General features: G+C 38.0%; 1 protein-coding gene across 1 annotated transcript in view; it reads right to left on the bottom strand.

The window, feature by feature from the left end:
• Top2b (DNA topoisomerase II beta) overlaps positions 1-13,434 on the bottom strand; it is a gene marked incomplete at its 5' end in the record, with an annotated part of 63,395 nt that extends 49,961 nt beyond the window's left edge. Inside the window, 1 exon segment of the mRNA XM_055599068.1 lies at positions 13,389-13,434. Coding sequence (XP_055455043.1) covers positions 13,389-13,434 — 46 coding nt within the window.

The raw sequence follows: 13,434 nt of genomic DNA, 5'->3' as shown, positions 1-13,434 counted from the left end.
AGAAGAAGAAGAAGAAGAAGAAGAAGAAGAAGAAGAAGAAGAAGAAACATTCAAAGGGACAAATTAAATCTCCATGGATTTCCCCTAAGGAAACGGGGTACTCATATATATAATCCTAGCATTTAAGAAGTTAAGGCAGGAGGCTGCTTTAAATAAAGTTCAGACTAGGCTAGAGGTCCTGTCTTGGGAGAAGAAGATGGGAACTGAAGGGAAAAAAGGAAAAAGAGGAGGGGGTAAGGGAGAAGAAGAGAGAAAGAGAGGAGGGAAGGAGGGAAAAGAAGAGGAGAGAAGAAAATGGGAATAGAAAAAAAGAATGGTAAGGAATGGATAAAAGGGAAGGGAGAAACAAAGATAAGAAGAAGCTCAAGGAACAAGGAACGTGTACAAATGCCCAACTAAACGGTAAAATAATAAATAAAAAATGAGATAAGTAGATAACAAATAAAAGACTCAAGCATTATTTCTGAAACTAAAGACTACAATAACTAAAACTACACAGACTCAACAATAGACTTGGTTACCACAAGAAAAAATATGAAGACAGAAATTTCAAACGGAAAGGAACCAAAAAAAGAAAGAATGAAGAAACATTTTTAAAATACCTGGCTCACCTGTGGGTACCATCAAACAGAATATACGTTACAAAATGTCTCAAAGGAGAAAATGAAAATAGGAAGAACTTTCCCAATATGGAAAGAAACATGAACAAATTTAAAAAGCTCACAGAATTCAAACAAGCACAAACCTAAGAAACCTCTATTAATAGTAGACATATACTCAAACTGTCAATTGGATAGAACCACAGGCCCAACCAAGAGACTATGAATTCAATTACCAACATCATAGGATAAAAACGTCACAAAAGGAGCTGGAGAGATGGCTCAGTGGTTAAGAGGAATGACTGCTTTTTCAGAGGACCTGGGTTGAATTCCCAGCACCACATGACTGCCTATTAACTCTAGGATCTGATACTCTCACATAGACATACATGCAGGCAAAACACCAATGCACATAAAATAAAAATAAATTTTAAAAAATTCACAAAGGGGAGAATCTTGACAGCAATACAAAAAACAACAACAACAAATTATCATATACTAGAGAGTTTTACTAGGTTATCAGCAGTTACTCAACAGATACAGACTAAAACAAAAGTAGGAAGATGTATTAAAATCTGGCAACCAAAATATCTGGCAAAACTGCCCTACAAACATTTTCAAGATTAAAACATAACTTTTAATCATTAGGTTATTTTAAAAAATTAAGCAAAAGCTGAGCTCAGTTACTGATGAAAACCCATCAAGCTGAAGCAAAAGTCATATGAAAAGATAAGCCTTCCTGGGAAAGGCAAATAAAGAAGTTTCTTTTTTTCTTTTCAATTTTTTTCGAGACAGGTGTTCTCTGTGTGGCCTTGGCTGTCCTGGACTCACTTTGTAGACCAGGCTGGCCTTGAACTCACTACGATACACCTGCCTCTGCCTCGCAAGTGCTAGGATTAAAAGCATGAGTCACCATAACCAGCTCTAGAACTTTCAACATTAATGGTAGAAACATTTATTACTTTAGAATATAATATAAATGTTTAAAAGTAAAAATATAAAAGTAATTATAAATCTGTTAAATAATATGCAAACATAATTTGTGCTATAGTTTCTTGCCAGGTTTTAACTCTAAGCACTTCACATTTCGTCCTACTTTTGCTCTAGTCTGTTTTTTGAGTAACTGCTGATAACCTTATAAAACTCTAATATTAAAAATCTGTGTGTAGCAAAAGTATGTATACAGCTTTTATATGCAATTGGTCAAGTTAAAATTAATTTAAAATTGAATGTTATCTCATTAAGCTATTTTATGTAATTGCAGTGAAAACCATAAAGAAAATACTGACAAAACATAAGATGAGAAGGGAATAAAAGAACAGCCTCACAAAAGAAGACAGCAAAAGAGAAAAGATAAAGAGCTGTATGATATAAATAAAATTAAAAATCCAACAATAAATCCTTTTGCTGCCTTAAGTATTAATGGATTTAATGCCTGTTAAAGCATATATAGCCAATTTGATTTTTTTTTAATCCAACTACATGGTGCCCACAGAAACACATTTTAAATCTAAGAACACATAGGCTGCTAGAGAGATGGTGGGGAAGCAAACTTCATACAAGCAGGATCCAAAGAAGCAAGGTACCATAGTTATATTACACAAAATAGACTAAGTTTGAACAAAAACTGTGACAAAAGACAAAGATAATTTACCAGGAAAATCTCATTGTTGTAACACTGGAGTATAAACTATATAAAGCAAACACAAGCAGAGCCAAAGAGAGAGAGAGAGAAATACAGTGATAATAAAAAGCTCCTACACCCCATGTAGGACAAGCTTCTACACCCCAACTACGGACAAGACAACCAGACCAAGAGTCAATATGAAAACAAAGGACTTAAAAAGCATAAGTCAAACCTAATAGACATATACAGAGGATCACTCAAGAACAGCTGAATGCACATTCTTCCCAATTGCACATGAAGCATTCTCTGACATAAACCAGATGTTAGCCTATAAATCTCAACAAACTGAAGATTAAAGACATACATCCTCTCAGTCTATAACAAAATGAAACTAGAAAAAAATAGTAGGGAAATAGAAAATCCACAAATGGTGGGAATTAAACAACATACTTGTAAACTATTTAAGAATCAAAGAAAAAAATACTAGATAATTTAGAAAATGTATGTGTGTAAATAAAAGCAAAAATGCACTAAAACTTACAGGATCAAAATAAAGTAAAACCACATTTAAAATTTTTAAATGAAGATGTTGAGCTAATAGCATACATTAAGAAACTATGCATAAAACTAAATCTAAAACTAATAGACAGGCGAAAATAAGATTCAAGTCCCACAGCCTTAGTGTCTTCTTTACAGAAGTTGCTTTGCCATGAGAATGAGGTGGGGAAAGTGAATGCTTGCTAAGAAGTGTCACCAAATAAAAATACACTATATATAATAAGCACACCACCTACAGCTCCAGAGAAAAAAGATCAGCCAAAGACCAACTAAGCTAGCTGTGTACCCATGGTGGCTACAGGAGAAGAAATAAGGAATGCCAGTGGCTGAGATGCTGGTACAAGTAACTGGACTGTATGCTACTAGTGATAACGTCTCCCACTGTATCTGGGGCTTCACGGCCATCTGATCACCAAGACCACTTCTGAGGCCTGCCAAAAATGGTGTCTGTTGGATGTCTGCCCTGGCCCTGAGGCAATCTAGACAAGTTCTGCTCTCAGTTGTGGTCAAGCGTAAATATGTACAATAAATCATGTCATTTTGCTTTCTCAGAGAAAAAAAAATTTTAAGTTCTTAAAGTCAATGAAAGCAAGAGTTGTTTTGTTTTGTTTAAGATCAACAAAATACACAAATGCTTTTTAAGGCTTAAATGTGCAATGTCCCACACAGGCTCATGTTTCAAATGACTGCTCTCAAGCTACTGGTATTATTTTGGAAGGATGCAGAGCCTTTAGGAGGTTAGTGGCAGCCTGCATAAATAGGTCACTAGAAACAAGCCACTGAAGGTACACTTATCTTGGTACTAGCCACAGCCCTGATGTGTAAATGATTGCCATATATTCCTGCTACAAGAGACTGAAATACCTTGAAACCATGAACCAAAATAAATCCTCTTCTGGAAGTTGTTTCTGTCAGGTATTTTAAGTCGCAGCAATGCAAAAGTAACTAACTCTGTAACTGGTACCAAAGAAACAGTGCCTAAACCTGAACTTTGTTTATTTTCGAACTGGTTTTTGGGGAACAAATTGCAAGAGGCTTGATATATGAACTAGAGAAATCCCAAAATGCTATAAGCAGAGTTTAATGGGTACTTCCAGTGGGAGTTCAAAAAGATTACAATGACAACAGAAACGTAGACAGTAAAGACTGAAACCAAGGTTTCAGGTGTAAGCAAGGTCTCTATTGGGAACTGGCCTAGAAACCATTCCTGTTACAGCTGGTGAAGAATTTCTGCATATTTTGCAGTGTAATGAATATCTGAATGAGACTGAATTTCATAAACTAATAATTTAGCAAAGGAATTTTCAAGAAAGCAGAAAAACTTGGGATGTAGCATGGTTTCTGCTAGCTAATATTAGCCAGCTTTGCAGAGGAGGGGAAAAAAACTTATTAAGCCAGAAAAAGTGCATTGGCAAACCAAAAGGCCCTAACAGTTAAAAAGAGAGATTAGAAATGGTCAAATGAAGCTAAGCAATTTAAACACTATCACAACAGCAAAGGGACTTTAAAAGCATTCAACAACTGTTGGCAAAACTCCACCAACACAGGCTCCAAAATATAAAACTATAAACTCATTTAAAAGATTTCCCTTAAAAAAAAAAAAAAAAAAAAAGTGTTCCAGGAGTACTCTAACTACTCAGGGCCCTCCCAGGCTTAGCTGTCCAGAAACTCAGCGGCCACTGCAGTTGTGGTCCAAAAGAAACAGGCTACATCTAAAACTTTTGCAAAATGTAGGAATTACAGAATCCTGTAACACTCCATCAAGAATTTGCCTGTGAGACTAGGCAGTGTCTGACAGGGTTGATAACTACAGAAGGTAACTTATTATCAAACTATGAGAATAATGTTTCACTTGAAATGGAGACCGCCAAGAAAAAGTACAAGCATTAAGCAGACCCAGACCAAGGGAGCACACATGAGCTTCAAATGGCTCAGACATAAGGGTGGGTCTGCTCAAGCCAGTTGAAGCTCATGTCATTCAACTATGTGCCCTTGATGCTGCATGGTGGGTCTATAGGACTCAAGTGTCTGTCCTGCTGAGTCATGATCTTTATTTGGTTTGGTCTTCCCTTGGTACTCTTTTGTTCTTCTTTTTTGGAACAGTAATATCAACTGCATGCTATCATATATTGATGTTTATAACATTTTTTATCTTATAAAGGGTCAAAAAGAGATTGGTTGTGTCTAAGTAGAGACACTTTTGAGCAATGTTGAAAGTTGGATTGAGTATAATTTGGACTGAGAGGTAGCCACAAGTCTAAGAAAAGACAGGGGTTTTGCAATGATTTGAATATGAAACTTCCCCTACAGGCTCAAGTTTGAATGCTTGGTAATGTTACTTTGGAAGGTGGTGGAACTTAGGTGATGAGGCCTAGCTACAGAAAAGTGGTCACTAAGGTTGCATCTTTGAAAGCTAACTGGGCCCAACTCCTACGTCGTTCTGCTTCCTGATCTACCTGATGTGAACAGTAACCACTACATGCTTCTGTCACTACATCTTCCCCACCAAGACATATTGCTGAGCCAAAATAAATCTCTTCTCCCTATTTCTATCAGATATTTCAGCACAACAGCACTAAACAATGTACTTTAGTTAGACTAAGTAACAAATGTACTTCAGTAAAACTAGTTCTTTCAAAAAGGATGTAACTGAAATTGAAACAAAAAAGAGACATTACAACTTATGCCACAAAAAGAAGGGTTTTCTAAGACACAGCTAAAATTATATGCCAACAATAAGACAATCTAGAAGAAATTGATGAATTTCAGGATAAATTTACCCATGCTTAGTTACACAGGGAAAAAAAAATCTAAACATGTCTATAGGGAAAAAGAGATAAGTAAGTAGTTAACATGGCCTACCAATCAACTAAGCGGAGTTCATATGAGCTCACAGAGATTGAAGCAGCAAACACAGGGCCTGCATGGATCTGCACCAGGTCCTCTTTGTATATGTTATGGTTGTGAGCTTGGGGTTTTTATGGGACTCCTAACAGCAGGAACAGGTGTTATCTCTGACTCTTTTGCCTGCTCTTGGGACTCTTTTCCTCCTATTGGGTTGCCTTGTCCAGCCTTGATATGAAGGTTTTTGCCTTGTCTTACTAGATGTTGTTTTGTTCTGTATGACTGTTGTCACTTGAAGGCCTGCTCTTTTCTGAAGAGGAAATGGATGATGACTGAATCTGAGGAATAAGGAAGTAAGTGGAGCTGGGAGGACTGAAGGGAGAAGAAACTGGTCAGGATGTATTGTGATAGATGATAGGTAGGTAGGTAGATCGATAGATAAGTAGGTAGGTAGATCAATAAATAGATAAGTAGGTAGGTATGTAGGCAGGCAGGCAGCAGACAGACAGACAATCTGATATAGAGAAGAGGGAAAAAGAAAGAATATGAGCTGCTCTTTAAAGGGCCCCAAGTTGAGATTCTATGTCGGTTGGCTCACAACCACCTTAAACTCCATTTCCAAGGGATCTGACATCATCCTCTTCTAGCCTCTATAGCAGCAATTCTCAACATGTGGGTCATGACCTCTTTAGGGGTCAAATGACCTTTTCACAGGGGTCATATATCTGATATCATCCATGTCAGATATCTCCATTACGATTCATAACAACAGCAAAATTGCAGTTACAAAATAGCAACAAAAATAATTTTATGGTTGTGGCGGTCACCACAGCATGAGGAACTGTATTAATGGATTACAGCATTAGAAAGGTTGAGAATCACTGCTCTCTCTACAGACAGCAACATACATGTGGTAGACACTGACTTAGACATACTCATACACATGTAAATAAAAATAATAAATCTTAAGAAAAAGAAACATTTATCACTATAAATTTGATATAAACTTAAGATAACTGAGTATTTTTAAAATTTTTAATAGCTTATCAAACTACAGTTTTTAAGCTGAACATGGTGGAATACATTTGAATTCCCACACTTGGGAGGAAGAAGTAGAACTGTCACAAATTTGAGGCCACCTGGGATACAAAGCAAGTTCCAGGGCTAAATGGCTCAGTGGTTAAGAGGAATTGCTGCTCTTAAAAAGGACCTAGGTTCAGTTCCCAGCACCCATAACACAACCATCTGTAACTCTGGTCCCAGAAAATCTGATGCCCACTTTTAGTCTCCCAGACACTGCACCTATATGTGTACATAAAGGCACATATGTACATAAAAAACAAGTAACTATATTGCTTGTTGAACAAAGTTACAAATGAATGAAGAGTCCATTTTGTCAGAAAAATTATACAAATATATACATGCATAGCAGAGAATATGAACATATATATACCCAACAGAATGCCAATAAAACTTATCGATAGTAAGTATAAATCTGGGTCATTTTATTTTTACTTTGATATATTTTCTAATTTTCTATAATGAATTCACAAAGGGATGTTAAAAGTTTATTAATTCATGCATGTGAAAACATAATTAAACGAGAGTAAAACTGAATGTTTTGTCTAGAGGCATTGTTTATACCTAGCTATTACTTCTACAGCCAAACTTTCTCATTACTGTCTTGGAAAACCAAAATACATGAATAACACTGGCAACCTTGGCAAAGTAGAAAGGAGAAATTAACATTTCAGTAAACTTGTCTATTATGTTCCTGTTCTCAGAAAATGTCTGAGCATTATCCACTGGCTCACTAGCCCCAACATAAGAGGTTCCCACAAATATCTACAAGCTTCTCTAGCAGAAATCTGCAAGAAAAGCCTCATTCTGTTCCTAGAGATTAGCAGAATCTTATCTCTAGAGATTAATCTGGTCACACCACTGAATATCAAGACCTGGAGGTTTGGGGAGAGAAACAAATTGCTCCTTAATTGATGGGATGTAAGTACACATGCCCCTGCCTGAAAGCAGAACAACTAAAGGAGAAACAAGGTCTTCTCACCAAATTATCAACACTACCTCTATCTCTAAAATATGTTGTATCGAGCAGCTTAGCCAGTTTTCACACTGTTGCTGAAGACATTAAGAACACAGAAAATTAGCTTCAGCAAACACTGACTGCGAACTCCGATCTATACATTTCCCTCAGAAACACTCTCCCAAACCAAAGGACAAAGCTTTTCCTAAGAAAAAAGGCATGAAGACACCATATGGTTAGAGATGTAGGTGTACACTCTTCTGACACCTGCAGTGTGCCAGCATGATGGGAGGTTTCTGGAACATTTCAGTACCTATGTAAGAGCTGCACCAAGAACATGCTGCCATCCTGATTCCCTAGTGCATATGGTTTGAGGTCTGAAGAAAAGCAGCATTTAATAAAGCCAAATTATGAAACCATGTGATCTGCATACACAGTCTATACTTTTCCATTATGCTATTATAACTGGCTAGGTACAAACACCCTGAAAAGGTGATAAAGTCCTCACTGTTTTTGCATCAAAGTAAAAAGATTAGTAGACAGAAAGAGACAGTCTTATCTCATAGTCTGTCTTGTTAGGTACAAAAGAAGTTGTTTTGCTGTTAATGTTTTATTGCTTACCACCTCCTGATCTATTGTCTTCGTCCTGTTTCCCTCTAGACACCTGGGAATAATAATAGCCTTTCTTCAAAACAAGGGTCCTATTTGTAGTACAGTTTTACAAAGATACAAAGAGGCTTGCTTTTAAAAGTGTACTTAATATAATGGAACTCTCACTATCTAAGTGTTTAATAGACCTGGGACTATAGGTGACAAAGCTTACTTCTACTCAGTTTACAAAAAGTTCTTCTAAACACTGTAATTTTACCTTTACTAGAGAATGCAGTGAGAAGAGTTACTATATACAAGTCTTTAACTGATGATAGCTTCAGGAAGGCAGCATATGAATACCCATTACATCAATAACTAAGTTTGGATTATGTATCCAGACCTTTGCTAAACATTACAAGGGATATAAAGGAAAACATTTGGTCTCTGAATTCATAAGTTTAATGTTATTATTAAGACCAAACTATCATGCATGAGGTACGTTTTATGATAAAGTAACAAAAGTTTGAGTTTAAAAGAGCATAAACTAAAAATATAAAAAGAGCATAAACTGAAAAATAAGTTTGGTGAGCTAGCCTTAAAGAGGAATTAAGATTTAGACTGCTAGCCAGGTGGTGGTGGCCCACTCCTTTGATCTGTAGAGGCAGGTGAATCTCTGTGAGTTCGAGGCCAGCCTGGTGTACAGAGCTAGTTCCAAAACAGCCAAGGCTACACAATAAAACCCTGTCTCAAATAAATAAATAAATAAACTACTTGTGGGAAGAGGCATTCTCGATGAAATATAAATATGTAAAGGAAATAGTAAGAGATCATCTAAGTATGAGAACTATAGGAAACTAACCTCAATAGAGGACACAAAGATTATGAACTCAGACGTTAATCACCCACTAAATTAAAGTTCTTTTTGTAGCTGTTGTTTTGTTTTGTTTTTTGAGACAGGGTTTCTCTGTGTAGCCTTGGCTGTCCTGGACTTGATTTGTAGACCAGGCTGGACTCAAACTCAGAGATACGCCTGCCTCTGCCTCCCTGAGTGCTGGGTCTGCAGACATGCACCACTGTTCTTAAAAGAAAGTTCTTAAAAGAAAGTTTTAGCCAGTGTTTAAATATAGAGTGATGTTTCTTTAATTAGTAATCTCTGTAAAACAAGCCAACAAGATAGCCCAGTAGTTTAAAAGTACTTTCCATCAAAGCAGAGTTTGATCCCAAGGACCCACATGAAAAAAACCACCTCCCAAAGGCTGACCTCTAACTTTCATTACATATGCACTGTGGCATGTGCACCCATACAAAGGAACAAATACACACACTCAATCAATAAATGTAATAATTTTTAAAGAAATATGCACATGCAGAAAACCACAACTGATCAAAGTGCAGAGTTGTGGAACTCAATATCAACTGGTTCATCTACAACACAACTCCTGAACCTAAGGCTCAAGATCATGGAAGAAGGGAGGGCAAAAGATTGTTAAGTGCTAGAACAACAGGAAGCTTGCTGTGATACTGTGTCTCCAAGGACACTCAGACACTATCTCCATGAAGTCTTACCAACCAGGCTGCCTAAGTATGACCTGAACAACGCTGACATGAATAGACATGTTAACTAACAGGGAAGGGGCATGCTCAGGAAGCCTCAACCCCAGACAAAGAACTACATGCAATTAAAGAATGCTGAGTCTAGACATAATGTTCCCAAGGGAAGAGACTACCAGCTGGTTATCCAATATCAAAGAGCCCTAAAAACATATACATACTAGTAACATATGGACTGAGCAGGTAGTATTTATATAGTTAGGAAATACACACATATACACACATATATATGTAACAACAATAAAAGAAAAATGCTATGAATTTGAAATTGAGCAAGGGATGGTACATGGGAAAGTTTGGCAGGAGAAAAGGGAAAGAAGAAATGATGTAATTATAATCTCAAATTTTTAAATTTTTTTTAAATATCCACAGTAAAAAAAAAAGTATGTGATATATTTTATTTATTTTTAAAGAAACTATAGAATTGTGGTTATATTTTTGTAAAGACAAACAACTTTTACATATAAAATTATAGTATTTACAAACAAAGTATTATATTCTAGGATCTGCGTTATTTCTTAGCAATGAGGAGAAAAGTAGGTGATCCTGAGATGAGTTTTACTGATGCCTAATGACAGATATAGTATACTATTCTGGCTACCACATTTTTAGATACTTTGTCAGTTTGCCTATAACATATTTATTTTAGCTCATTTTAATTAAGATTGAATTGCATTGTGTCCTCCCTTTCTTTTCTCCCTTCAGCCTCTCCCATGTCCCCCACTATATTATTTAATCTACCAAGCTGGAGAATTTACATAATAGTAACAAATTTATATTCTAGATTTTTACAAACATTTGCTACAACCTGATAAAAAGATTAGCAGAGTGAAAAACTATCATGTTTTACTAAGCAAGTTTTACAAGCTAAAAATTCAAGAAACTTGACTGACTGCTTTAAATTTAATATATAATATATATTTAAAAACAAATACCCATTATCAACTTTAATTTTAGTTACACAATATTTCTTTTAAATTACTAAAATTTCAGTTAAGATACTGAAAACCAAAATCAAATCAATCATTATAGTTAAAAATGAATGGCAGAGCTGAAGCCACTCTGATGTGTTGTTTCTAACAGTAAAAGGTAGTCTTGCATCACAAGACAAGGCCAACACACACTGCCCAAAGGCAGTGCAGCAACCCCTTGCTCAGCACAGGATAGCTGGATTTTGTACTACTATTCACAAACTGGTAGCAATGCAAGATAAGCTTCACTGAACAAGTGCCAGTGCAATAAGCTCCTATGCTGCCACAATGAAAATTTAATTTTTTACCTAGCTAAAACACTTTATGTAAAATCAAAAGTAAACAATTATTCCAGAATAACTGACTTTCTTAAGTTTTGCCAGTAATTCAGCACTGTGCTATATTCAAACTCTGAATTCTCAATGCCCTGCTTAGCAAACTCATAGAAAGGTTTAAGTTCCCTGAAAAAAGTCTCACCTACAATGTGTATTGCAGACAGGATATGAACCTACATCAAAGCCCATCAACTCACTATCACCTTCCAGGAAAGAAAGCCAGCAAGTCCCTGTATGATGACTCTCATGAGTAATCGCAGCACTCATGAAGCTAAGCACAGAGGGTTACAAGTTCAAAGCCCATCTCCCACACACTTTCCTCTCTCCTCTCTTATATTAAATTATATATTTGATTTCTTATAATTTAAGAAATTAAAGCAGCCTGTACGGTTTGTTACAAACATGATGCTCACTTTACTAACATAAAGCAAGCACCAAACCTGAAAGAGGATTTCTAATGTGATTCTTTTCAATAAACTAATCCAATAAGATATGCTTCATAAGATCAAAGTTTTATTTTACTGCAATTCCCATAATCTACTTTATAGTAAATTTAACCAATAAATCTATTTTAGTTCCAAATGGATTTTTCCAATTTTGAATGAAACTCTACAAGTTTTGCTCAATTTCTTATATGAATTAAAGTTTTCCATTGATCTTAAAAGAAAAAGTGTTCATTACATTGTTTATAAAGTTAATAACAGCAAATTAAAATATTGCTACTATGAGTTAAAAACAATCCAACTGTGGCACAAAATGTTTGATGCGGTGACAGAATTTGAGAAGTGGCTCCACAGTTAAGAGCGCTGGCTGCTCTTCCGGAGGACCTGGGTGGCTTACAATCATCTGTGGCTGTAGTTTCAGCATATTGATGCCCTCTTCTGGCCTCCCTAGGCACCAGGCACTCAAGTGGTACAGACATACAAGCAGGCAAAACACCCATGCACATAAAATAATAAATAAAAATGTTTGCCATTGTGGAACCAAGTCAAAGACAAGCTGCTCAGATCTCAGCACTTCCACAATTATGAGTGACACTAGCTCATGATCACACTCCATCTTCAGATGTTTGGTCCTAGTAACAGAGGTAAGGGAGAAGAATTTCAACATTCTTTCCATGGACACATGCCCACTAACTTACAGTCTAACTTTCCTTCTCTACACACACTCTCATACTGCATTGTCTAGTAATACACGCATTTCTGGAGATTTGAAGATAAGAACCTGGCCAGTTACTCTGCAAAGTACCTTGGCACTTGGTAAAGCAAATGGTTATTTTCCTACTGTTCGTAAGGACATCCTTTTTTATGAGCAACACTTGTCAACAGGAAGGACTGTTACTCAAGACTCATCTAAACCTCAACAAAACAAAGAAAACAAAAATGCCAACCAATACCAAAGTTCCTTAGTGTGTTCAAAAGACAGGGAAGTGGGATCCAGGGGAGGGGTGTACTAAAATCCCTGAACCGAGTAAATTTTCTATCCTGGCTATTACCCTCATTTGGCCAAGTCCGGTGTTTTGTTTGGGAAATGACCCTAGTCTGAACTCAGTGCTGAGTAAGTGAAATGTTGGAGTTATCGATCTGTCGTGGGAACCCTGCTCCAACTGTTCCAGCTGCGCTTGCTGCTTCCACCTCCCACCGGGAACTGAGCTCCGCCATCCTCCAAGTTCAGGCTTAAGCACCCCCTCACCTCTTGGGGGGCATCGGCCCCCACACGACTTACTCTCGAGGCTGACGTAAGTAAGCTCTTTTAATAATCCCACCGGCAGATGGACCAACTGCGGTCTCTAACCTGCTGTCAAAGTCATCCCAAATACCCTGTCTGTGGAATGAGCCCTCCTAGGCGAGGCGCAAAGGGCAGCGGCCGTTCAAGTTCACGTTCCTCTGGGACAGGGCGCCCGGAAGCTGTAGCATTCGGCACAAAGTGCAGGGCCCAGGCTCGGCACTATTTTCTGGCGCGGCGCGGCGCTTCGCAGGGCTGGCCCGCGGGCAGGCGCAATCCCGGTCCCTCGGTCTCGGCGTGCGCCCTGAAGTTGCAGGCGAGCCTCCCCCGGCAGCCCGAGCCCCGCTGGAGGCGAGGAGCCGGGAGAAAGGCACGCAGGAGTAGGCCCTGCCCGCAGCCAGCCGGGCGGCCGCCGCGCTCCCAGCCCCCGCCCGCCGCGGCCGCGGCCCGCGAACAATGCGCCCGGCCGCCCGCCCGCGCCGCACTCACCGCCCAGGTCAGCGCCCCGTCCGCGCCCGCGAGGCCGGACTTGGCC

The sequence above is a fragment of the Psammomys obesus genome, unplaced genomic scaffold (genome assembly GCF_907164565.1).
Source record: "Psammomys obesus unplaced genomic scaffold, mPsaObe1.curated_primary_1811, whole genome shotgun sequence".
Taxonomy (NCBI): Eukaryota; Metazoa; Chordata; class Mammalia; order Rodentia; family Muridae; genus Psammomys; species Psammomys obesus.
Note: the sequence above shows the minus strand (reverse complement) of the source record. Positions and strands in the feature narration are given on the sequence as shown.